The 27,898-nt window shown below is 33.2% G+C and overlaps 3 protein-coding genes across 3 annotated transcripts; 2 read left to right on the forward strand and 1 right to left on the reverse strand.

Moving 5' to 3' along the window:
• The first annotated feature begins 1,042 nt into the window (after positions 1-1,042).
• Positions 1,043-6,689, forward strand: LOC123894818 (protein trichome birefringence-like 33). The gene is made up of 5 exons (XM_045944894.1): positions 1,043-1,607; positions 4,040-4,211; positions 4,837-5,036; positions 5,123-5,281; positions 6,122-6,689. The coding sequence occupies exons 1-5, from the start codon at positions 1,189-1,191 to the stop codon at positions 6,459-6,461; spliced, it is 1,290 nt and encodes a 429-aa protein (XP_045800850.1). The 5' UTR covers positions 1,043-1,188; the 3' UTR covers positions 6,462-6,689.
• A 4,904-nt stretch (positions 6,690-11,593) lies between these two features.
• On the reverse strand, positions 11,594-13,069 carry LOC123894819 (abscisic acid receptor PYL4-like). The gene has a single exon (XM_045944895.1). The coding sequence runs from the start codon at positions 12,588-12,590 to the stop codon at positions 11,910-11,912; it is 681 nt and encodes a 226-aa protein (XP_045800851.1). The 5' UTR covers positions 12,591-13,069; the 3' UTR covers positions 11,594-11,909.
• A 4,639-nt stretch (positions 13,070-17,708) lies between these two features.
• Positions 17,709-27,575, forward strand: LOC123895803. The gene is made up of 2 exons (XM_045946288.1): positions 17,709-19,122; positions 27,445-27,575. The coding sequence occupies exons 1-2, from the start codon at positions 17,709-17,711 to the stop codon at positions 27,573-27,575; spliced, it is 1,545 nt and encodes a 514-aa protein (XP_045802244.1).
• The last annotated feature ends 323 nt before the right edge of the window (positions 27,576-27,898 follow it).

A 27,898-nucleotide genomic window follows, 5' to 3' on the forward strand; every position in this document is an offset into this window, starting at 1 on the left:
GACAATTGAGGGTTTTACTATAGGACAGACGACCTTAAAAGTTGCTTCAAGTAAAGTGGTCAAACATGAGATAGTGTGTTCTGACAATCAACATGCGTTTAGACATTTTGTATTTGACACTTTTGGTTTCCTAACACCAGAGGCGCAAACGCTGAATAGTTTGAAAAGAGTTCAAAGTGTCATGCATAACAATGTGGTGTCTCATAGGTCTCAAGATTTAATGTTCAAAAGGATTGATTTGCCATCCAAAAAGGGTTAACAGCGCAGCTTGTTGTGCGTTTGTTTTTCATTCAATTGTAATTATCTTAAGATTAAATATATTTTTAGTATTCCATTGGTAAAAAAAAAACTTTCCACAAAACATATCACTCGAAATGATCACCTTGTGCGATGACACCCACGACCCCATGCAACGAAACGCGCGACCTGTGCAGAATCACAACTAAAGTAAATCAAAGAATCAAGGACAATTCGATGACTCTTTTTGATAAATCTCGATTTGCGAACAATGTCGTTAAAGAGTCGACACCACTTTACACAAGAATAAGTTCTTTGTATGGATGGACAGAAAGGCTCAGCTAGACCCAGTTCAATTCTAGTAACATATCAATTGAAATAATGCGACAATGTCAATTACCAAAATCGAGACCCACTAACTCCATCCCATGGGACATTTCGGGTAAATTATTAGTTGATGGAGAAATTAAATAGCTCTCCATGATGGATGATGGATGGCTCCCACTCATAATTAGATTTCATAGTATATTCAATTAGTAATGACTTAATTAATAAAATGGTCCCTTAAATATATTTTTGGTTTTATATTGATCCCTTAAAGAAAAAAATGTCTAAATAGATCTCTTAAAGAAAAAAAAGTCTGAATAGATCCTTTAAGGACATATCCGTTAATCAGTTTGATAGGTCCCTTTTTTTTCTTTAAGGGACCCATCTAAAACAAAAAATATCTTTTAAGGCACAGTTTTATTAATTAAGCCATTACTAATTTTATATTATTATAGAGTTTGGCCCGCCATGTGTTGATGTAAATTAAATGAATGAAACACTAGTTTTCTTTTTTCCTTTTTTCACAGAGAATGAAACACCATAGCTACTAGTGAGAAGAAAAGAGTAAAATAGAAACACAAAAACAAAAACTAACTATTATTGTCATTGGGCTGGGGTCCATGCATGGCAACCTCATTCTCAGCATCATCTCTCCTTAGAACAAAGCCTCGTCTCTCTTCTTCATCTTATCTCTTCACTTTCTTAGCTTTCATTCTCTTCTCTGCTCTCATCCTCAACACCCATGATTTCCTCTTCATCTTCCGACCACACCATGATAAACCCCATCCAAACACAGTACTCTTTTCAAAACCCGATGATGAGTTGACTCAGTCAAACACTGTTCCAAATGAGGAGAAAACAGAGGAAGAAAGAGTGTGCGATTTGTTCAACGGAAGGTGGGTTCGAGATGAGTTGACTCGGCCGTTGTATGAGGAATCGGAGTGTCCGTATATTCAACCACAGTTGACTTGTCAAGAACATGGTCGGCCGGATAAGGAATATCGGCGGTTGCGGTGGCAGCCTCACGGTTGCGATCTTCCCAAGTAAGTAAGCGTGGTTTTTTTGTTTTTTGTTATACGTACGTGCGGGTTTTTTACGGGTCAAGTTAACGGTGGGTATTTTTTTTTGGAATGCGGTTAGAGGGTATTTTTGTTGGAAATGTTGCCGACATTGTGTACACGTGTAAAACGATAGTGGATGAGTGAATATACTGTAGATTTGAAAAACATTCATTGCATTAATCGAGTACAATGCCTTTTCAATTTTAAAGTTCAAACTTTTTTGATAAAAGCAAAAAAACCGAAAGGCAAAGGTAAAAATATGAGTGTTCAGAATCGTCATTGGTGATTTACGCTTTCGAATTGGATAAAAAATTCACTAAAGTAAAGAAGAATATATCAATGAAATGTTGCTTTGTCTTTATTGATAACTTGAGTAAAGTGTAAACAAACCTTTTTTATTTTAGATTAGAGGTTTTCCAAAATTTGAAAATTACGCTGAATTTGGTAGAAACCACAGTTTGATCCTACAATTATGATCGGAGGGGCTGGAATCACTTGATGCCGGAACTGACATCCGAACCAAATTAAACTAGTGGTAAAAGTAAAAAAAAAAGGTAGAATGTTTGGATTTAAATCTTAATTTCTGCATATAAAATGCGATGTCCTACCAATTAAACTAAGTTCCCTGGGACATATTATTTTATTTCTTTTTTTAAAATTTTTGTGAGAGTGACTAAAACTTGTGATCACACAAGAGTTTTTCCTCTAGGCGGAAAACCTAATTAAGTGAATGACTCGATACACATCTTATTTGGATATTTGTCGGTACACCGTTAGGGTGAATAATTTTGATATGTTCCCGATTAATGTTTATTAATTTTTGGACCTATCAAAATTATTCACTTAGTGGTGTATGTATCGATACATGTCCAAATAAAATACGGAGTGTTCACCATACAAAAAATATATTACTTGAGTTGAGATTTTATTGTAAATCTCTTGTGATCATTTTTGTTATTGATTTGTGTTCCTTCAAGATTTGAGGGGGTAGGCATTTAGTGAGACCTAACAAGCGATGCGTTTATTAGTGATAATTGCACCCCCATCGTATGGGCTGAGTTAAAACGGTTATGAATAAGGTCCAAAATGGCCATGACAGTCCAGATGCCCTGACCCAATAGGCGTGTTGAGCCTTAGGCGAATGATACCCTGATATTTTGTCTGGTACAATTTGCAGTTGCATATGAAAATTGCTCTTTAGGTCCGATGCCGTCGCACATCTCGCACATGTGTGCAAGCCGCCACTGTTCATAATATGTATATTTTTTTTCTCTTTCAATCAATCATAACCAACTCTTACTATTTTTTTATTGGTAGCCAATGGATTTATCTTCTCAATAGTGAAAAGTTAATAAATAAGAAAATAAAAATTTGATATTGTAGCCACTTATGAGTTCATATGTATGTACATATAATATCAATCACTGATTTACTGTTGATATTAGTTTTCTTCCTAAAGTAAATTACTCATTTTAGAAGAGACAAATCTATTGACGTGGTTTAGTGGAATAGTGTTATGACCATTGAGCGATGTAGTTGTTTTAGTGGGATTCCGTTATGAGTGATGTTGTTTAGCGAAATAAGATGATGATTTTACTTTTGGATGTGTTGTATGAGTGAGTAGGAGTTTTTGGCATCAATTTGTTGAGGGAGACATTGTAGGTTTATAATTATGATCTTTGTGTACTACTTTTACACATATATCAAATGACATTATCATAATGTCACTTGTTAAATTAGTTTTTAAAATGTCCCTTAAGATGTGTTGGAGCGCAAGTTCGAACTCTTAATTCCCCATTTCTCTACATTTGATATATGTGATTCTAGCCACTAAACTATTTAGAAGGTAAATAAATGTTTTAAATATCAACATGATGAGATGCAATTGGCTTTATGTGAACAAATATTACACTAACAATGCATACAAATTAAAATTTATTGAGATGTAGCTTTAATTAAGTTAGAGATTGAATCGTGAAAAAATTGACTGTAGGCAATCTATCTCCGTAAATTGACACAGCAAGATAATTAATTGCCAATCAACGAGCTAGAATAGGTAGTCTAAGAGTTCCAATCAGAAATTACAGGAAATTTTATTTTGATGTTAACATATAATGTATCATTTTTCTTTATGGTTCTTGAAGCTAGAATTTAACCAATTCTCGTAAGCTAACATAATATGAAGATTGTATCAAGATTTATTGTGAAATTACAAACAGTTTAGAATGCACATTAGCTGTTTGATTATAAAACTTAGCTTTATGTTTGAATCTTGAATGTGCATACTGATGAGTGATGAATTAATAAGGAGGTGTATGCTGCTGATGAAAATATCAAATAAATTTAACTTCTAGTAATCATAGATTTATTGATCTAAGCCAAATATAATACACACTTCTTTATCAATGCTACAGATTCAATGCAAGTTTAATGCTAGAAACACTTCGTGGGAAGAGGATGATGTTCATTGGAGATTCCCTCAACAGGGGTCAGTATGTCTCTTTGATATGCCTTCTCCATCATCTTATCCCCGAACATGCCAAATCTATGGAAACCTTTGATTCACTCACTGTCTTCACAGCCAAGGTAGCTACATCTTACTCTTAGCTTATGTACTATATATATATTTTTAGTAGTTTGAACTGCATTATCATTAGGTTTAAATACATTTTTCGTTCATCTATTTTGTCTTATTCACGATTTTGATCTCTCATTTCTAAATCCATCATTTTCGTACGTCAATTTTAAAATGACAGATTTTTCCTCATTTATACATTTTGAAGTTGAATTTTAATGATGTGATAAGTGAATTGCTTATGTCGCAACTCGGTTGATGAGGTGACACTGTCTAGGTGGATTCTTATCTAACAACTAATTTTCATTTCATCGAAACATATAATATTATATATCACAAAATAACCAAATTTGATGTAAAATATTGTTTAGGTGGATTCTCATCTAATAACTGATTTTCATGTTATCATCCCAGTTATCATAAAAGTATCTCAGCCATAAAACATCAACCCCAAATGCATAGGCGGGGGGAATATGTTAAATATTTAAAAATCAGGTGGCTAAATCCCCCCCCAAAAAAAAAAAAAATCAGTTGGCTAAAATCAGAAATGAGAAAAATAGACAACCAAAACAGCATTTTTATTTAAGCATTATTTTTGTCCATCCTTTTATTTTCTCTATTGTTGTATTTACTTAGGAATACAATGCCACAATTGAGTTCTATTGGGCACCTTTTCTGCTTGAATCAAACTCCGATAATGCTGTCATCCATAGGGTAACTGATAGGATTGTAAGAAAGGGTTCAATCAATAAGCATGGCCGTTATTGGAAAGGCGCAGACATTTTGGTATTCAACACCTATCTTTGGTGGGTAACTGGCTCCAAGATGAAGATATTGTATGTTCCTGATCCTCTCTATTCAAATCATTATTTAATCATTTCTTGCATAATAAGTAACACTTAATGTGTACTCAAATTTTTAGGCTCGGTTCTTTTAAGGATGAAGTAAAAGAGATTGTTGAGTTGCCAACAGAGGAAGCCTATCGTATGGCTATGAAAAGTATGCTTAGATGGGTGAGAATGAACATTGATCCCAACAAGACTAAAGTTTTCTTCACCAGCATGTCACCTTCTCATGGAAAGTGAGTATAGTATATATAAATCATATGAATTCAAATTCCTTGAGTGTACGCATTCACACAGTCAACACATTGGTGACGGTTAGATCAAATCATACAATTCATATTTCAAGCTCAATAATTTAGATTTAAAATCAAAGTCTACATGAAAATTTGGACCGTCCAATCTTGATATTCAACAGTCGCTGATGTGATGACTCTGTTAATGTGTGCAATGGATGACCACAACACAGGGAATCTGAATTGTAAATTTGTAATTCACACACATATTCTATGCTAAAAAATAGTTTGATAACTATATTCTAACCGAGATAGGCTCAAGTGGTTAAAGACTTGTACTTAATTAGAGTTTGACTTCCTTAAGGGTCACATATCAGCTAATAAGAGTCTCACATCGGATCTGAGATGATCTGAACATGAGTTTATAAGTAGAGGCAATCTAAATCTTCACCTTACAAGCTTGTTTTGTAGGGTTGAGTTAGGCCCAACCCATATTTTAGGATGGCATCAGAGCTTATCCAAGATCCGTCGGGCCACTTGCTATCAAGTTTCTACTATTAGATCGCCCATCATTAATATCCACATACCAATAGTGCTTGGTGTGTGTGTGTTAAGAGTCACGACTATTGATCAAACTTTTCTTTTGTCGCCCAACCAAACTCTAGATTATTAGGATTCCATTCCCCTAAAAACTAGAGCCCTTTAAAGCAAATATAATTTCAAAACTGTTCCTCAACTATATTATTTTATTGTAACAAAATAGTAGTTATTCAAAAGAAGTTTAGTATAGAAGCATATCATGCATATAGTTAATTAAATTAAAGTACTATATTATTTTTACAGGAGTATAGAGTGGGGAGGACAAGAAGGAGGAAACTGCTACAATGAAACAACTCCAATTGAAGATCCTTCATACTGGGGATCTGATTCACTGAAAAGCATAATGCAAGTAATTGGAGAAGAGTTCAGAAAATCCAAAGTACCTATAACATTTCTCAACATTACACAACTTTCCAACTACCGCAAAGATGCACATACATCAATCTACAAAAAGCAATGGAATCCATTAACTCCAGAACAATTAGCAAACCCTGCTAGCTACTCTGATTGTATACATTGGTGTTTACCTGGACTTCAAGACACTTGGAATGAGCTTCTCTTTGCAAAGCTTTTTTATCCTTGAATTGAAGAGATTTCTTGGGTTCACACGTTGCGTAAAATTTGTAAATGGGAAGAAGATAAAATGTATGCGGGTATTAATTTTTTTTTTTGGGTTACAAAAATGAGTTATAGGGGTTTAACTTGAGAAAATTTGAATTTTTTTTTTCTGTTTTATTTGGAATGTCAAATTCAAATGGTGCTAATGTATTTATTTACACAGTAATGAAATGGTATTTTACATTGTGTTTTAGATTTGATTGAGAAAATTTCATCCCAACATTTTACATGTCATGTGAACTATAAAGATCAAATTGTTATCCTTACTTCTATTGTTCACACTAGGCTAGGCCCTTATATAGTCCTTAATACATGTAAGTTCACTAATTACTTACATCACAAGTAATTAGCCTATACTGACTTACAACACAAGAAACTAATCCACAACCTAATTACATGATTAATGCTAACAATTCCTCCCATAACACTAAACCAAAAATGCTATATGAACATTAACATGAACATTAACGGTCTAAATTCAACAAACTCCAAGCCTCTTCCCGATGACCATGATATTGCATCGGAGCCAAACATAAAAACATAGTAATGTACTCTTTCTATCATCATGATATTGCCTTAAAATTGCAGCTGACTGGTTTTGGAACAGTGCTGCGCGAGGCGCAGGTTCTATCACGCAAGGCGCAACCTGCGTGTGTGTTGTTGCTGCTGTGTTCATTTCAGGAGCCGCAGGGAGAGAAAAAGAAGGGGTTTGCAATGGGGTTTTTCACCAACATCAATTTAGGGTCAAAGGGGTTCCTTTTTTTACAAACGCTTGTATATATTTTTAACACAATTAATATATACTATAGTCTATGTCTTAGTAAAAAAAATACACGTCTAAAATTATATAAGAAAATTATACAAATACTACCAATGTCAAATTTTATCTCTTCATCTCACGAGCTTTTAAAACACTAGGAGAGCAACTCTAATGTTTGTCCTAGTGGTAAAAAGATAAGTCTTGGATCTGAAAAGTCTTGGTTCAAGCTTCGCTAATGCTTTTGGAGGAAAATAAATGTAATTATTTTTATAATGTTCTAAGAGCTCTAAAATTTTTCCTAGCTTGAATGAGACATCCTCTCCTTACCCTAAATTTTAATAAAATACAAAAAAAAAAAAACTAATAGAGGTAAGAGCTAGAAACCAAGTAGAAGAAAAAGAAAAGGCTACCAATAAGGGGCACTTGTTCGAATAAAACCCAAGTAGAAGAAAAAGACCACATGACTATCCAAAGTTTGAATAGAAGGAAGGATCCTAAAGTCTTGGCACATGTAAATTAACCTAACCATTTAAAAGAATATATAAAAAGGTTGATTACAAAAAGATTCAGTGTTATTCCTTTAATTTGTCTTTGTTTAATTTTTTTTAAAAGGACAAGTATACTTTTTTTTTTGAAGCACTTTGTTCAAAGGACTAGTATACTTGTTAATTGCTTGATTTTTCTTCGTTTTAAATTGCTAATTTATTCATGTTCTTTACTAATTTGTGATTTTATTTGAAAATTGTTAATTATCTTTTTGTCAATGTTGTCTAAAAAAAAGAGCATCTAGATGTTGTCTAAAATATTCTCAAAAAATTTGTCAATGTATCAATAGTTCAATGCTTTTTTTTTTTTTTTTTTTTTATAATATGCATAATTATTATTATTTTTTTTATAAATTAAGAACATCTAGAAATCAAGGTAGGGATAGACATTCAAACTTTGTTGGCATCCCTATCCTTCATCGTCCTCCACCTATAACTCATATAAAAAGAAGAAAAAAATATATATACAAAAACTGGGGAACATAGACCTAACCCAGTAAATATAGTGTGCATAAATAAAATAATCCTGCATTATGTAAATTTAATTTAATATTCAATAAAGCTTATCATAGTTGATTTCATTATTATTCAATAGTAAAAACGAACTTATTATATGCTATACAAGACATATTTCACATTCACATATACATTGGCTTGAAATTGAAACATATTTTCTCTTGTTTTATACTATATAAGTAACAAACAATTCTCTTTTGAGATTCAATATTAGATAATTAATATATCTGATTTATTATAAATTAATTATTCAATTTAAAAAATGAATTGTTATATAGTAATGCCAAGTTAAATAAAACGTGGACTAAATCCAACAACCTGAATTTTCCTCCAACTATCGGCCAGTCCAATCACACATTACTGTCAAAAGTTAAAGAGATAAGAAAGGTTGAATGGAAAGAATCTTTGCCATAAGTAATAAAGGTTGGATTGGATGGGTTAGAGAAGACAAAAGTCTGAAATGCAGTAAAATGAGTAAATAATAATAACTCAAGAAACTGTATTCATCAAACAGTACAACTCTCCTAAATATAAGCAAAAAGAAGGTGTGATTGATGCCCACTTGCATGCCATAGCAGTAATGAACGTATCGGATGGGTTAAAGAAGACAAAAGTATTGGTTAAATATTTGACAAATTCGACTATAAATTCTACGTAAATTCTAATATGGACCGCTTGATGAAGTGGTCCATGGTGAACCAGTTACGAATAATATTATAACGAATACGAATTTTACAAAATTCACCGTTGGATTGAAAGTTTAGATCATATAGATCATCCATAGAAAAATTTAGAAAAATTAAAAATCATTTGATATGTTATCGAGACACATCAAGATTAACGGTTTATTAAATAACGTAAATCTTGATGGGTCTCAATAACATATCAAATGATTTTTAAAAAAATTTAAAAAATTTATGGATGATCTATACGATATAAACTTTCAATCCAATAGTGAATTTTGTAAAATTCATATTCGGTAGATCACTTGTCCACGGTGGACCACTTGTGAAGGTGGTCCACCGTAGCATTAGCCATAAATTCTATCTCAACTGTTAAAAATATCAAAATTGTTAGTTTGAATGTCGTAATCAGGATTTAAATCTCGGTCTTTCTATTTTGTATGTGAGTGGAAATTATTTATCATTTTGTCTGTATACAAATATTTGACAAAGTCTCGTACAGTAAAATGGGATGTAGATTGGATGCAGTCAGTCAGGACATGTGACTGCATGCAGTTGGAGCTATCACACCCAGCTAATCTTGATTGGAGGATCTAAATTTTAAAGTTAAAGTTATGTTTTATAAAATCAAAAAACATTAAAAATTTAAGCTATATGATTCTGATTAAACGGTTGAAAGCTAGCGACTGCAGCTTGACTGCACATAAAATGACTGCGCGGATTCGATTTGCAGGAAAATGAGTAAATAACTCAAGAAATTAAACCGTATTCATATCAAATAGTACTATATACTCTCCTAAATATAAGCAAAAGGAAGGTTTGATTGATGCTCCCACTTGCAAGCCAAGTTGCAATGTGTCCATCATTTCCAACAACTAACAGTTGTGTGTTTGTGTCTTTCCATCAATCAACTAGCTATCTATAACAATAAAACGGATACAAATTTAGAGAGAATATTAACAACTTGACATTTTTTGTCTAACTACTTGAGATATCATATATCCATGCAAGATTGTATAATTTAGAGTGTTGATTCCTTCACCTAATAAATTTATTTAAAAATGACGTCGTAATCCTTCAATATAAATATTTAATTGTATTGTTAATATTATATGTGCATGGCTATCTTCAAGAAAACTCTTTCTTTAAAAATAAAAATATTTTTCTTAATTAGGTTTCAACTAATAAATCAGCAAGTACGATTCATGGCCCAAAAGGACAATAGAAGCTTCAATGCAACTTGTAAATTTCAAATGCAAGACTAAAAAAAAAGGACCAACTTGTGTGTATACCAGTGCCCACTGTCCTGCACCGATTTACATGCTGCTTCATCGGGCCTTATAATAATTATCATTTTAAAATAACATTTTCTTTTAGCATTCCTTGACATTTCAAATTTATCGCCTTACATTATAAAAAAAAAATAAAAAATTACTACTTAAGATACGAGTGTGTAAAATAATAAATATTTAAAACATATTATTCGCATACTACACCACGAACAATGTTCGCATGCCACATAGAGAACTTGTCGACGGTAAAAAAACACAGCTTCCCAAGCTGTCAAATATGATTGATCACATGAGAGGCAGTGACAATGCTCTAATCAATCCGATGGCTCGAAGAATTCTATAAAAAGGGTGACCATTGTGTGAAAAACACCAATTCTCATTCTCCCTCATTGTTATTTTTTGTTGTTGCATTTTTCTTACTTTTTTTGTTATTTAATTAGTTTCGTGTAAATGACCGCATAGTCCGTCGTTAGTTACTCATCTCGCTCCTATCAGTGTTGTTTGTCACCATGTTTGGGAGCGACATGATAATCGACGAGAGACTTTTGTATTCTAATTGGGAATGATATAGTAATTGAAACGAGTGGTAGTGTAGACGTGGAGGCCTAGGACTAACTGAATGTCCGATACTGTAAAACTGGTTGGTGGTGGTAATCGAAAAACAAGTGGGACTTGCTGGCCAAACTCTCCGCCCATATTTATATATTAGTTTCTGGCTTAGGTCCAAACACAGTGAAAATTTCAGCCGAAGAATCCTCTTTGATCTCCGGGACTAAATTTCACAAGAGGAATCTCTTTACTTTATTTAATTTGAACTTGATATTTTGGATGTAATATATTTTAGTTGATGTAATTTTTCGGTCTAATCATTTAATACAAAATTGTATATTCAATTCGTCCACCAATTTGAAAACGATATGAAGAGTATCAGAAACAAAGTCCATATATTGGGTATACTGCCGGAGACCCTGCTAAACTGTTCTTGATGTTCTAGTGTCTGCACAGCTCCCCCTCCATCCCAACCTTATATATTATGATCAAATCATCAAAATGAAAAGAGTATCTAGCGGTAGTGTAATGTAATATGGTACTATGGGATGCAATATCGCAATGTAATATGGTAACAGCGTTAGTATGTAGTCGACCTTAAAGGTGAATAATTGGAGTGTAGAGATTCGAATCCCAGCTCTTGCACATATATGTCTCTGCCAACTGAGCTAAGCTGGCAGGGACGCACTAGTATGTTATTTAATTCGGTACAAATGGAAAAACCAGCAATCTAAGATCAGAAAGGTAGAGAATGAAAGAAGAAAAACAACATTATCATATGAACATAAATACATCATTTATGCAGCATATCAGCATATGTACATATCATATTCAATTTCAAACAACATTTGCCATCCGAAAAAGAAAAGAAAAAAAAAAAAAAAACCCTAAAGATCGATCTACCCAACCCATTCATCCATTAATTTCAAATACAGGCTGGCATCTAAAATCACAATAATGATTACAAGATCCATACCCATATTCAAAACAAAAACACCATAAAACCCCAACCCAACAAATTATTAAAAAAAATAAAATAAAAATAGAGAGTTGATTCATCTATTCATATCATTGGTCAGAGTTTCTGACCATGTTCTCAGCGATCTGACCCAATGACTGTAAATTACAACGTACGATTGTATCAACAAAAAAACACGTTTCCTCTTTGGTGTTACCTTGCGGTACATCAACGACGTATGATTCAATGACAAGTGTCCTATTTCCGTCGACAGAATGAAGCGTCGTCACCGACCTATAGTTTCTCAATCGGTGGTCCCCACCAACAACGCTGAAACTGATGACGTGGCGTTCATCATCAAGAATCTCCAGCCTTTCTGTACTTGACTCGGCTGGTAGTCCGGAAACTACGCGAACCTCACGCACGCTGCCGACGTTCATGTTTTCACCTGTGATGACGTGGCAACTTTTGATGAAGTTTTTGTATCCTTGTGGATTGTCGAAGCGTCGAAGCACCGGCCATACGGCGGAGACGGGGGCGGTGATGGTTTGAGTTACGACGGAGCAACACTGGTTGTGTCCCACCATATGCGCGTGGTGTAGTGCTAAGCTGTCGTTGGATGAAAGAGAGACTGGAAATGGTATTATAAGACGACGCGCCCCCGTTGGTGGTGGGGTTTGTTGTTGTCTAGGGCAGTTTACACCGTTGGCTATGGCTGCTGAGGTTGTTGCATCGGTTGTAGGATTGAATCTCTGGAGCTGAAGAGAAGAAGAATAAGAAGAAGAAGGCATTTTTTGATTTTTTTTTTTTATAAATTATTTACTTAAAAAACTAAAACTAAAAAAAGAAAATATCTTCTTTTTCCTCTTTAAAGATATGATATGAGTATGAGAGCATTTGTGTTTGTGAAGAAAATGAAGAAAGCTATATATGAAGTGAGAGAAGAGAAGGTGTTATGTGAGTAATATATTTTGTATAGAACAAGTTGCAATATAGTTTTGGTGTAGTTAAGGTTGTTTTTTCTTTTTTCAGCTCCGTGAGATAAGGGTGAGAAAGTAGGAATGGTGGGAATGAGGTTGGGTTGGTTACACAAGGTTGTTGTTGTTGTTGTTGTTGTTGTTATTGATTTCTTGCAAAGCCACAAAGGAGCTTACGCATGGTTATGCAAGTGGATCATCAACTTGCAAATGTATTTGGTCTTAGTTTTATCAATTATCCATTTTTTATTTTTCTTCTTTATTTCAAACTCCAACCTTTTGCTTCTCCCTCCATCCTTATTATTTTATTGTTCACTTGTGTATATAAATATATAAATAATTTTTTTTATTTGCCAACTTCCTCCATTTGGATCCCACCATACTCTTTAAACTATTGTATTTTTAATTCCAACCATTTCCTTGATATTTTTAGGTATAGTGATGGATGGCTTCTCTTTATTAATTTAGCAAATAATTAAATTAAATTGTAGAATTAATAGTGCTTCAATGTAGTTTAGTTCCTCAAGTATTATAATTTCTACGGAAATATCTAAAATATATAAAAAAAAGTAGGGAAAAATTAAAATGTGCACTAAGTGCACATGTTAGTAACTCAAAAAAGAAAATATTTTATTATATATAATACATGTATTTAATTCACTTTTTAAACATGATCACAAATTAATTACCCAAAATTTAAGAAAATATTTCTACTTTTGGATTCTTAACATGTGCCATAAGTGCACATGTTAGCAAGATCCAAAAAAGTATATTAATTCTACTATTTTGGTTGTCAATGAAACACTTCACCAACTCTTCTATGGTGTATATAAGTCATGAATATTATTATAACGAATACGAATTTTATAAAATTTACCGTTGGATTGAATGTGTATATCATATAGATAATCCATAATTTTTTTTAAAAATAAATCAAAAATCATTTGATATGTTTTTTAGAACCATCTAAGTTAACTGTTTATGAGTTTTTATTAAATTAATCTTGATGAGTCTATCGTTAACATATAAAATAATTTTCAATTTCTTTAAAAAAAAATTATGGATTATCTATATGTTATAAACTTTCGATCAAACAATGAATTTTATAAAATTTGTATTCGTTATAATATTATTCATGATTTGTGCAGTTTGTCGGTGATATATTTCATGTTAGATAAAGCCTATTTTATACCTACCACTACCATGCATTCTTTAAAATATTGATCTAGAAAAGTGTTTTTTTTTTGTCAATTAGTACTCCCTGCAATCCTGCATATTACATGCAATGTCCTTGTCAACTGAGTTACGCTATGAGGACCTAGAAAATAGCTTTATTACAAAGTAATTCTTACTTGAACACAACCCCAAATAAAATACATTTAGGCGTGCACACACCAAACTAAAAAAGTTAAATAATTTAGTCACACCATCTAATATTAATTATTTTGTCTTTAAATTTTTTAAAGTCATATATGTGTGGGCAAGACATCTTAATTTGATGTCGTGGATAAGCAAGTCTTTCTCTTTGTTACAAGGTGAAGGCTAACATGAAAGAGTACATCAAGTGGTGCACGGTGCACCACTTATTAATAAGTCTATAATGAATATGAATTTTACAAAATTCACCGTGTTGAATTGAAAATTTATATCATATATACAAATTTTTTAAAAAATTGAAAATCATTTGATATGTTATTGAGATCCACCAAGATTAACGGTATTCAATTAAAATTCATAAATCGTTAATTTTGATGGGTGTCAATACATCAAATGATTTTCAATTTTTTATAAAATTTATATGAATAAAAAATATGATTTAACTTTCAATTTAACAATAAATTTATAAAATTTGTATTCGTTATAAAATTATTAACTAGTGGTGCAATAGAAAAAGCTAGATCAACTCTTTCGCATTAGAAAAAGCTTCTTACAATAGTCATTAGTCATAGAGCTGTCAAATGGGCTGGCCCGATCCAATGGGCCAGACAATATATATGGGCTAGCCTGGCCCGGCCCAGATATTGGTGGCCCATGTGGGCTAATGGGTCTGGTCCTAGCCCAACCGATTTCTTTTTTTTTTTTTTGATTTATTCGATATTTTTTTACATGACTTTGATGTATTAGTTCCTCATAATTATCAATTTTATTGAGATATAATTGTATGCAAGTGTAAATAATTTTTACATCGGTATTAAATATCAATTAAACTCAAGTTTGATTTTTATAAAAAATAAAATAAAATAAATAAATTATAAACTTAAGTTTTTAAAGAGTTTTAGGTACATATGACCCTTTTTATTATGTTTACACATTTAACAATATTTTTTATAATAAATTTATGATTAGATGATAATTTTTTATATTTTAATTGATATTATTTTTACAAAAATAACATAAAATTTTCATTAATGGGCCGGCCGGAAATCCAATAGGCTAGCCCGATCAAGCCCAATTTTCATTTGGGCCACATAGACTTGGGCCAAAAAAACCCAGTTTTATATAGACTAGATTTTTTAGGCTCGATCCGCCCAAGCTCTTGGGCTAATGATCCAGCCCATCGCGGCCCATCGATCCGGCCCATTTTTGACAGCTCTAGTGATGCTGCTTTTCTAACGATTCCATCTCATAAATGAATTTTCATTTTTGTCCGTTCTAAACTTTTTCCGTACGTTCAACAACTTGATTCCCCCATCCCCATTGTACCCTTTTTTAACTTAATAATCTACTGTTCATTCGTCCTTTCTTTAACCTTTAATAAATTCAAAATTAAACATTCGAGGAAACAACACAACTAAAATTACCTTTGATATGACACCTAGCTACCCGTCCAATATTTTAATGTCAGAGTAGTTGCACGTAAAACTAGTGCCACATTTTTCACTACTAGCATGAATACTTTTCTTTTTTAGTATTTTAAACAACAATTAATACAACTTGATTAAAGTTTTAATATTGCTGCTTGTACTTCTTAATTTTTTGTACTTCTTAATTTTAGTTATTTAATACACAACTCGATCGATTATAAGATGTGTAATTTGTTCATTAAAAAGGGTGCTAAACAAACTAGTGAGTTATATTTAATTTCAGTAAAGTACAGTGACGGATCCAGACATAAAAAATTTTGGTGTGATCAAAATCGCAAAAAAATATTCATATATGAAATCATTTCATGAAAATACAAATAATAGAAAGGGTAAGTTTAAGTCTTAAATCAATTCATTGTTGAACTTTTTAAAACTTGTAGCAGAAAACCAAGACATTGAAAGAGTTCTGTTTGTTTTTTTGTTCGAGTCTTAAAGTGTTTGATAAATTTGGCTGTTGTAAGTACAAAATGATATAAAAGTACATATGTGATTAGTGCGTATGATTAGTGGATAGTTATTATATTTTTTTAAAAAATGAAAATAATAAGGTAAGAATATGATAAAATGTAAAAAGCTATAAGTGTTATTTTGCTATATCTTGATTTATTTCAACAAAATAATTCAACATTAGCTTTCTCACTTAAAGTAAAAATGTGTCTCTTAAAGTTTGTTACATTTAATTTCAGTAGAGTGAAATAGTGTTATTTCTCAATTTAATAGTATTTTTCCCGATTTATTTATATTGACATTTAAAATACTCAATACGAAATTTTTTGTAAAATAACATTTTCCATTGAAGTTATATTCATAGATTTTTTTAACAACATATTAATTTATATGGATTTTATCTTGCATATACTAGCTATTTGCTACGTTAGTTCCTTCTTTTAGGAATGCTACGTTTATATTATATACTAAAAGATAGCGTAGATACGACGTCCAAACATAAAGATATATATATATATATATATATATATATATATATATATATATATATATATATATATATATCACGAAGGAAATAGATCAACACATCGATTAGGTTTGATGATCATAGTGAGTTGGAGCCTCCATCAAGTTGGATATGTCTAATTCAATTTGCCAATTTGACATGGGCGGCTTTTGGTTCATAGAAACTTTTAATGATATATAATGGAAAAACTTAATCAGTAAAATGGTCCTTAAAGAGATTTTTGATTTTATATTGGTCCCTTAAAGAAAAAAATGTCTGAATAGATCCCTTAAAGAAAAAAAGGTCCGAATAAGTCCCTTAAAGACATATCCGTTAATCAGTTTGGTCCTATTCGGACCTTTTTTTAAGGACCAAACTTATTAACGGAGATGTCTTTAAGGGACCTATTCGGATCTTTTTTTCTTTAAGGGACCTATTCGAACCTTTTTTTCTTTAAGGGACCAATCTGAAACAAAAAATATCTTTAAGGGACCAATCTGAAACAAAAAATATCTTTAAGGGACCATTTTACTAATTAAGCCTAATGGAAACTATTATAAAGAAAACATGTATATAATTATCTTTAGGCTTAAATATCACATTCGTCCATATATGTTTCCGCTTTTTATTTTTTATTTTAATCCTTGTATTATCTTTTTAAAAAAAAACTTAGCATATGCAAATCATGTTGGTTTTGGTCCCTGACGTCTCAAAAATACAAATGTGGCTAACGACTTGACATGTGTCAACTATGATGTGGCAAATGAAGGACCAAAACCTAAAAAACAAAATTTAAAAATCCCTAAAATAAAATAAAAAAAATTTATTTTTTACTTTAAAAAAAAACCAATTTTTTTATTTTTATTTTATATAAAAAAAAAATTTATTCAGAAAAAAAAAATCAGAATATTTAAAATCCACATATATATAGCTTCACATTTTTTACTTTTTTTTTAATTAACAAAAAAAAAACAAATGAATGAAAGCAATATTCTCTTACATCAAGGATCGTATCTGGAAGAAAATGAATTCTTGGAGGGGAAGAGCATTGTCTAAGGCCGTAAGGAGGTTATGATAAAATATGTGCTTCAAGCCATCCCATCATATGTTCTGAGTATGTTTATCTTTCCTTCCTCACTCATTGATGATATTGAGAAAATGTTGAATGCCTTTTGGTGGGGAGGCGGAGGTAACAACAATAAAGGGATCCACTGGTTAGCTTGGGACAGACTTGCATGCCCTAAGGCGAAGGGTGGTTTAGGCTTTCGTAATTTTGAAGCGTTCAATATGGCTATAGTGGCTAAACAAGCATGGAACATCATTCAAAATCCGGACTCGTTGGCGGCTAAACTAGTTAAAGCAAGGTATTTCCCACGCTCATCGTTACTCGAAGCATCTTTGGGTTATAATCCTAGCTTTGCATGGCGTAGTATTTGGAAGGCTAGACAAATTCTTTTACGTGGGTGTAGGTGGTGGATTGGTAGTGGCGATAGAATCCGTGTTATGTATGATCCATGGCTGCGTGGAAAGGGTGATCGTTGGGTGTCCTCACCTCAAGTGGAAGATGTGTATCATTTAGTTGTTAAAGACTTGTTACTTGAGAATTATAAAGCGTGGGATATAGCTAAGATTTGTAACTTATTTACATGTCGGGTAGTGGACGAGATTATTGCAACCCCTCTTATTAGTTCGGTTAAAGAGGATAACGTGGTTTGGGAGGAGGAAAGGAATGAGTGCTATTCAGTTAAATCTGGTTATAATCTAGCCATGAGATGTATTATTCGAAGCGATAGGCACCATGTAGAGGGCAATTGGAATGATATTTGGAAAGCTCAATCTCCTCACAAAACGCGTCACTTACTATGGAGGTTGTGTAGGGGGTGTCTGTCGACGCGAGTTTGCTTGAGAAATCATTATGTAGAATGTGAACTAAGCTGTCCTGTGTGCAATGTTGAGGTCGAAGATGATATTCATGTGTTTTTTGGATGCGTATTAACTCACGAATGTTGGTCGGTCGCAGGCCTATCACAGTTGTTGCATAATGCAGCTTACCAGCATGGAACTGTCGCAGACAAGGTATTTCGAATGTGCAAAAATGAGGACAGTGCAATGATAGGACGGGTTGCATTATTATTTTGGTGCATTTGGCATAATCGAAACGACAAGATCTGGAATGATAATATTCAGTCCCCGAGCCAAGTTGGAAGCATGGTGTTCGTCGTCTGGAATGAGTGGTTTACTGTCCACCAACTGCAGCGTCATAATGTTGTTCATGTTGAGGATCCTAGGGCGGTTCGGTGGGAGAAACCAGGAGTGGGATGGATAAAATGTAATGTTGATGCTGCGTTTGTAGTTGGGTCCGGTGTTACTTCTATGGGTCTTTGCTTTCGTGATACCAATGAGCATTTTGTGGCTGGCTTGACTCAATGGCAGCAGCCTTTTTATTCCATAGTGGAAGGCGAAACATTGAAACTATTACATGCTATGAAAGAGGCTATCCATCGTGGATTTGAGCGAGTTCAATTTGAAAGTGACTCAAAGTTGTTGGTTGACGCTATCCATTCGAGAAGACGGGGCAATTCGGAATTTAGTTTAATTGTTAACGACATTATTTTTCTTATGTCATCTTCTTATGTAAACTTTGAGGTTAAGTTTGTTAGGAGACAATCGAATTTGGTTGCTCATACTCTTGCTAGGGCCGCAAATGATTGGGCTAGTTTCCATAGATTTGAGATTATTCCCTTATGTATTGAACATTTATTAGTTAATGATATGAATTAAGTTTGTTTGGTTCAAATTTTTTTTTTTTTTTTTTATAAAGTAAAGTAAAAAAGGAATTTTGTTTTTTTTTTGTTAATTAAAAAAAACGTGAAGCTATATATATGAATTTATTTTTTTTGGTTTACAATGAGATAGCGATCTGACGGTCGGCTCTGCAAGTGCACAGAATCACTACCAAGTAATAAAGTAGTAAGTTTATCGTTCTCCACAGGGATTGAGCCAATGTTTCTAGTTTCGCTTAGGAATATAGATAATTGTCTTCGCTTTGTGTATTTAAGAAGGTATCTTTGCAGGTACTTTAGTAAATGCAAGAAATAAATGATAGAAATTAAATAGCGGAAAATAAATGTTGTGTGTGACCACACATGGTGGTTAAGTGTGGTCGGATCCCTCCCTTACTCCTGCTTGGTGGCTTAATTATTTCTCTCTTTACGGATTTAGACTCTTGAAAATAGGTTTGAAGCAATATCTGTTCCTATTTCTATTACAAGCTTTTACAGAGCCTAGTTAAAGGTTACCCTTGCTTTATTTAGACACCAGAGTCCAGAATTTCACTTTCTCGTTTAAACTTTGGTCTCATCGCCCTGGGGACCCCTAAATTATAAGCTGTCATGTGTTCCTAAAACTAGTGACCTACTTACAGGCAAACTCTGCAAGGTAGAAATTAACGCTCGTTCCAATCCTATACTAAGACGGCAGATACTGAATTTAATGATCTCCTGTAGGCCTTAATATATCATCCTTCGGTCGGGATTACTAGCTTCGTTTCCTATGCGATATCCACTAGGTCCTTAGATTTTATTCTAATAAGATCAATATTAAAATAAGTAAAACCAGGCAACAAAAGAGTTTGAATAGAAATAACTAGAATTTATAAATATTATAAATATTACAACCAAGCATTCGTAAGAGAGTTTCTCGACTCCACCTAACCTAGGAAAAATAAATTACAAAGACAGAAAGAAGAAGAACCATATTGGCCTTGGAGTTCCTTGGCCTCCTTGCCTCATTCTTAGAGTTCTCCTAACTCTTGACTATATTGAAATATTTTGGAATGGAGTGGAATGAATAATAGTGAAGGAGGAAGGCTCTATTTATAGTTTTACAGCTGGGTTTGGGCTTTTTCTGCGCCTCCATCGCACCCATCGTGGCCGCGTGTTTTTTTGCCTCATCGTGGCCACGATGGATCCTATCGTGGTACGATGGAAGATTTTCTCGAGATTTTCTGCTTATTTTTCAAGTCATCATCGTGTCACGATGACAAGCCATCGTGCCACGATGGTAAAGATTTTCAGCAGATTTTCTTCAATTTTATCCTTCTCATCGCGCCACGCCCAGGTTCATCGTGGGTACGATGGTGCGCTTTCTTTATTCCATTTTTGCCCTTTTTTGCTTCTTTTTCCATTTTTCTTGATTCCGGTCCTTGTGTCTTCACTTTTCCTGGTATTTCCTTGCTTTTGGTCTTTATTTACTATAAAAACTATACTAATCTACTACTAAAAATGTCATATAATTGGCTGTCATCACGATCTAACCCATGACCTATAACATACTACTCAAACCCCTCACCACTAGACTATACCTAGTGGCTTGCTATATATATGAATTTTAAATATTCTGTTTTTTTGTATAATAAAAAACAAGTTCACGGGTCAATTGATTTTTATTCGATATTTGAGTTTGTCGATCACTATATTATTGTAGAAAATTAATTTAAAATTGAATATTTAAAAATTTGTTATATAATATTGTTAAAATATAAATTGAATAATTGTGTTATTTATTTCTTGTAAACTTATTTATTCAATTTTATTTGTTTTAGTGACAAATAATGGTCATGTGTATATTCTTAATAAAAAATTAGAAATTTTATTAGGAATATTTAGTGTAATTTAGTAAGTTTGATACTAATTAACTTAATTATATTATTATTAGTGTTTAATAGTAAATTTTGTAGTAATATTGTTCATGTTTCGTTTATAAAAAAATTGTTTATGTTTTTTTATAGATTTTTTTTTATTTCTATATTCCTATTTTAATACGGTTTCTTCTTATTTTTTCTATAATTTTTTTTATTGACTAAATTTTCTATATTTTTTATTGGTTTTTTTTTCTTCCTATTTTTATGTATAAATTATTCTAATTTGTTTCTATCTATAATCTATTTTTTTTTCTATTTTTAAGCATATCATCTTTCTATATATTTTATTTTTATTTTTTAGTGAAATTACAATGAAGGATATAAAACTTGCAACGTGGTTGAAAGTAACAAGGATAAATTAGTAACTTTGGTGGTAATCGATTTTAATATAATTAGTAATAGATATTCTGTATTTTTTTATAAAAAAAAATAAAAAATTGGTTTTGGTTCTTCATTGAAAACAATACATAGACTAAAATAAAAAAAGCGAGAACATACAGGGACGAATGTGATATTTAAGTCATTATCTTTAAATAAATATATTTTAGGAGACAATAGTTCTTTTGATAAAAATAAATATAAATTACGAGACAATAGTTTAGAGGTACCAACATCTAAAGTAATGTTAAATCTGTTGCTTATGTGAATAGTTCAGGTTCCATTATACATATTAAATGGGAGCCACCTTTTATAGGTGCTTGATTAAACTCATAAGTTCATAACTGTTGAGATTTGCCTTAAAATTGAACAGAAAATTGATGCAGGAACAGAGTACCACGCGGGGCGTGGGTTGGATCACGCGGGGCGTAATTGTTGGATGGTGTTGGAGCTGTCTCTGGTGCCGGTCACGCGCGGCGTGGTGTCCTTCACGCGCGGCGTGACCGCAGGTATTTATATGCTCTGTTTTACTCCTGCAGCCGCCGTGAGAGAGAAGAAGAGGAAAAATGTGATTTTTTAGGGTTTTGCTTCCAACATGAAGGCTAGAGTGTTAGAGGGTTTTCTCTTGGGTAATCTCTAGGGTTGGGGAAGTGATTGTAACACCTTAGAAACACTTATTGATTGAATCTCTTGGTCACGGGAAGAGATTCGGGAAAAGGGTAGATTTAGGAAAACTCTAAATCTTGTAACTCTTTGTGGTTGAATCTTTGTAATCAAGTTGAATCATTCATAGTGGAACGGAGAGCTCTCTCTCCCCCAGACTAGGTCATTATTGGACCGAACTGGGTAAACAATTTCTTCGTGTGCTTTATCGCTTTCGGTAGTTTTAGCTTGTTTGTTTAAATTGCTCATTCATTGTTGATTTGGTTGCTTCAATCCATTTGTCCCACACACTAAAGATAGTTGGTTCTACTATTGGTTATTGGTGTGATTTTCGGCTAGAATTCACAACAATTGGCGCCCACCGTGGGGCAAAGGGTTAAACGGATTAAGCACCATGGATTCAAAATGGGTTATCGAGGGACTTTCCGGAAACAATTGGGAATTGTGGAAAGTGAAGATGGGAGCAAGAGCAATTTTAAGGTTCGGGATGATGGATAAAACATGGCGTGTTATTATCCGGTACCTCGAAGGTAAAACAACTAATGGAAATTGCGATGAAGGTCAGCCTGGAGAGGTGGTGAAATAATACTCGGCATCGACCTGAAGAGGCGGTGGAATAATACTCGGTGTTACGTTTTGAAACAACAACTCTTTATTATGAGAATGCGGAGATGCTAGTGTGGTGAAGTTGGGAATCGGTGGAGTTTAAGTCGTGGACTTTGGATGCTCTTATCACAAGTGTTTGAAGAAGGAATATTTTGAATCCTAGAGCTAGTTGAAGGTGGAATTTGTTCATCTTGGAAACGGGAAAGCTTGCAAGGTTCAAGGTATGGGTGAATTTCTTTGTTACATGATGTGAGATATATTCTTAAACTGTGATGCATAGATAGTAGGTAGATACTTGTTAGATGGTTCTACTATTATTGGTAATGCATCGGTTACTAGTGGTTATTCTCATGATATGGTTAAGTTGTAGATATTCGGGTTGGTAGTTGTTAGTGACAATGGATTTAGTAAGTCTAGTAAAATGAAGTTTACTAGGTGGTTGAAACTAAATTGGAAGTGTTGGAGACTAACAATGACTTGAAGTGCGTTTCGGAGTAGTTGAAAAGTTTTTGCGTTACAAGGTGGAAGACATAGTGGATATACCGGTTGATACTTTGGTGGAAGAAACTCGGTTTGAGGTGGAGTCTTTTACTAGTGGGACTAGAAGAAGACGGTCGACATTAGCTCTTGGCTATCTAATGGGAGATAGGGAGGAGAGTGGTATTGTTGCACCAAAGTGGTATGGCTATGGAGACCTTGTGGGTTATGTTTCGATTGTGGCCGAAGAAATGCAAAACTTGGAATATCTTCGGGGAGGCAATCGAAAGCAACGGTGATCGGACTTGGTAACTTGTATGACTGCTGGAGGTAGTTGGATGCAAGGAGAGTTTGAGGTTGCGGCTTGTGGAACCACCTAAAATTTCAAGGTTGGTTTGGAGGCAAGCAAATCTTCAAGAGTACGGAAGACATTCCGGAGATTGAGAAGGTGTGGTGAGACTTGTAGGATTATTCTAAAATTCCATGGATAGTCGGAAGCAAGTGGTTCTTCGGGAGTACGGAAAGGAACATTCCGGGGTTCGAAGAGGGTACGGTGTAAACTTGTTGAGATACCTAAAAATCCTATGGTAGTGGGAGACAAGAACTTCATGAGGGCGGAAGGCATTCCGAGGGATGAAGGAAGGAGGTACAAACCGGGAAACTTGTGATTCTAGCAATGGTTGTTGGAATCAAGTGAAGGTTGGTGTCAAGGTCAAGGTTCGAGTGGGACTTGGATTTGATCTGGTGTCTTGGACGGTAGTTCAAGTTGGTGTAAGCACGGTGGTTGGTGGGAAGTTGGCACCGCCATCAATTTGAAGGCAAGGTGGAGATTGTTGAGATTTGCCTTAAAATTGAACAGAAAATTGATGCAGGAACAGAGTACCACGCGGGGCGTGGGTTGGATCACGCGGGGCGTGGGTTGGATCACGCGGGGCGTAATTGTTGGATGGTGTTGGAGCTGTCTCTGGTGCCGGTCACGCGCGGCGTGGTGTCCTTCACGCGCGGCGTGACCGCAGGTATTTATATGCTCTGTTTTACTGCTGCAGCCGCCGTGAGAGAGAAGAAGAGGAAAAATGTGATTTTTTAGGGTTTTGCTTCCAACATGAAGGCTAGAGTGTTAGAGGGTTTTCTCTTGGGTAATCTCTAGGGTTGGGGAAGTGATTGTAACACCTTAGAAACACTTATTGATTGAATATCTTGGTCACGGGAAGAGATTCGGGAAAAGGGTAGATTTAGGAAAACTCTAAATCTTGTAACTCTTTGTGGTTGAATCTTTGTAATCAAGTTGAATCATTCATAGTGGAACGGAGAGCTCTCTCTCCCCCAGACTAGGTCATTATTGGACCGAACTGGGTAAACAATTTCTTCGTGTGCTTTATCGCTTTCGGTAGTTTTAGCTTGTTTGTTTAAATTGCTCATTCATTGTTGATTTGGTTGCTTCAATCCATTTGTCCCACACACTAAAGATAGTTGGTTCTACTATTGGTTATTGGTGTGGTTTTCGGCTAGAATTCACAACAATAACAAAAGAAATAGATTTTCAACTTGTGGCGGATTACTTAGAGATGTTAAGGGTGACCTTATCCAAGGTTTTTATTATAACCTTGATTGCAATAATTCTCAAGCGGATGAGATGTGGAGTTTACTTTTATTTTTTTTTCCTTCGCACGCAACTGCAGAGACTAATCCCCCAACGCACGCAACTGCAGAGACTAAGGTAGTGTTTGGCCTCACTTATTTTCTACTTTACTATTTCTTTTAAGTGGAAGTAGGGCCAAACATAATTTTGAAAAAGTTCTTAAAATAAAAAGTGTCTTTTTTTTTGTGAAGAAAATATAATATAAGTGACTTAATAAAAAAGAAGGAAAAACCAACTTAAAACCAACTTATACGGATGATTCACTCTATAGAGGTCTGCCCATCGATTCCCGTGTATGCCAATTTATATTTTATTTTATTTTGTCTGCACTGTTCCTGCTTTTTACCGTAAAAAAACGCACAATTCCCGCTTTTATTTTATTTTAGGCAATAGTTCCCGCTACAATTGTTTGCCCTTTTTACAATGTTCTGACTGCTATATATTATTATTATGCTTTGCTTACACCACATGCCAAAACCCTAACGCCGCCTAACACTTGCATAGTTGCAGCAGGTATGATTTTCTTTTTGATTTGTTTAGCTCATACCATTTTGTTATTTTTTGTCCTTTTGTTGCTTAGTTTTGTTTTTTACTTTATGCCATTTATTTGAGATATACATCATTCAGTTTTTGCTTTCTTATTCCTTAGTTTCTATTAATTTTTTTTTTGTCTATTTGTTCTTTATCACCTATTATCTATCTTGTAAAATTTATTTATTTTCTTTATTATATATTTGCATTTTTTTCAAATGCAAAGAGATATGATTGAATTAATAATAGTTGTAAGTCATGCCTAGATCAGTAAGAGTAGAACAAATAGCAAGCAAATTGCATGAAACAAGATGATCCATGTCTCGCATACAAAACCAATTTGGATCCTCTCCAATTTTCTCTCATGTTTTCTCTCATTTTTCTTAATCTAGGGGTTAGTAAATTACAAAGAATAAAAATGAGAGAAAATTAACCATTAGATTAAGGGGGGTGTATTGGATTGGGATTTCATGAGACAATTTTGGCAAAAAAAGTCTTGATGATTTTATGAGATTTTGTTGGACTATATTGATTTTGTGAGATTTTAAAGACTTTTTTACAGAGACTTTTTTACAATCAAGATTTTTAACACATGATTTGAATGGATTTGAGAGATTTTTTTCAAAAAACTTTTTACAATCAAGATTTCATAATACTTTATATATTAAGAAACTTTTGTATATTAGGCAAATTTTAAAAGAATCAATAAATTTTAATAAAAGAAATTATATTTTTTTGGGAATCCAAATTTTTAAACAAAAAAAAAGCCTTACATTTTTTTTACGTATATGTTTCTAATGACAAATAAAAACCATTATCACCATTGATGGGAAAAGAAACAGATGAAGGTAACGAAAAAAAATTTGCCGTAAAAAGTTGTATTGAATTAAAAGTTTGTAAAAAAGATGTAGAATTTGTTAAAATATTTTTTTGCAAAAAAACATATTTGATAGAAGAAGAAGAAGAAGAAGAAGAAGAAGAAGAAGAAGAAGAAGAAGAAGAAGAAGAAGAAGAAGAAGAAGAAGAAGAAGAAGAAGAAGAAGAAGAAGAAGAAGAAGAAGAAGAAGAAGAAGAACTCATATAATGATGATGAAAGTAAAAAATCTTGGAGAGTTTGAAAAAGTCTCAAGTCTTTTGGTGAGATTCTTGAATAAGTGAACAAAGAAAAGAAGAAGGAGTGCAGTGATGATGAACTATGAAAAAATAAAGAAAAAAAAATTTGATACAGTGATGATGAAAATAAAAAGTCTTGGAGATTTCAAAAAAGTCTCAAGGCTTTTGGTGAGATTGTTGAAAAAGTCTATCAAGTGTATTTTCAACTAAAAAGTCTCTCAAAATCCATTCCATAGAAGAATCCATCAAAATCGGTAGACTTTTGAATACCAGTAGACATTTTAAAAGTAGTACCAAATCTCAATTGAATACCAACGGATTTTATTGCCCTGAAAAAAAAATCATGTTTGTCTTAATTGAATACCACAAGATTTATTTAACTTTTGTAAAAGTCTTGATTGAATACCTCAAGATTTTTTTGTCATAAAAAAGTCTTTTAAAATCCCATGAAATCTCAATCCAATACACCCTCCTAAGAAAAAGGAGAGAAAATATGAAGAAAAATTGGAGAATATCCAAATCCCCTTAATTAGTAGCAACCAATTAAACTCCCTATGAATAGCACAATAAATTGAAAAGAACAAACTAGGACCGAAACATAAATATATTTGATATAGATATTTTATTTATCATTTGATGATAAAGATATAGGCAACAAACTATATTGATCGGGTAGTTTAAATATTATATTACAAAATATTAGTTTGCTTGTAATTATTTATGATTTTTGAAATATATTACAGTTATGGCTTCTAAAGAAAGTCATCCATGTAAATCTGAAAATTTTGAAAAAGCAAAGTGGAACATTCCATTGGATACCAAAATATTACTAGACCTTTGTATGGATGAAATCCGTAAATGTGGAAAGCCATGAACTGGTTTTAAGCATAAGAAATGGGAAGAAATACGCGAAGAATTCAATAAACGTGTTGATGCTGGATATCCAAACATGAAAGGATATTTATCACCATATAAAGGTGAAAGATATCATATTCCTGATTTTAGAGATGGAAGTCCAGCAGAAGGCATACGTGAAGTATTCAATCATGCACATTCTTCATTGAGAAATGTCATTGAAAGAACAATTGGCGTTTGGAAGAAGAGGTGGCATATTTTATGTGATATGAGACCATTTCCACTAATCAAACAACAAAAGATCATAGTTGCAACAACAGCGCTCCATAACTTCATTCGAAT

This window comes from Trifolium pratense, linkage group LG7 (genome assembly GCF_020283565.1).
Source record: "Trifolium pratense cultivar HEN17-A07 linkage group LG7, ARS_RC_1.1, whole genome shotgun sequence".
NCBI classification, from domain to species: domain Eukaryota; kingdom Viridiplantae; phylum Streptophyta; class Magnoliopsida; order Fabales; family Fabaceae; genus Trifolium; species Trifolium pratense.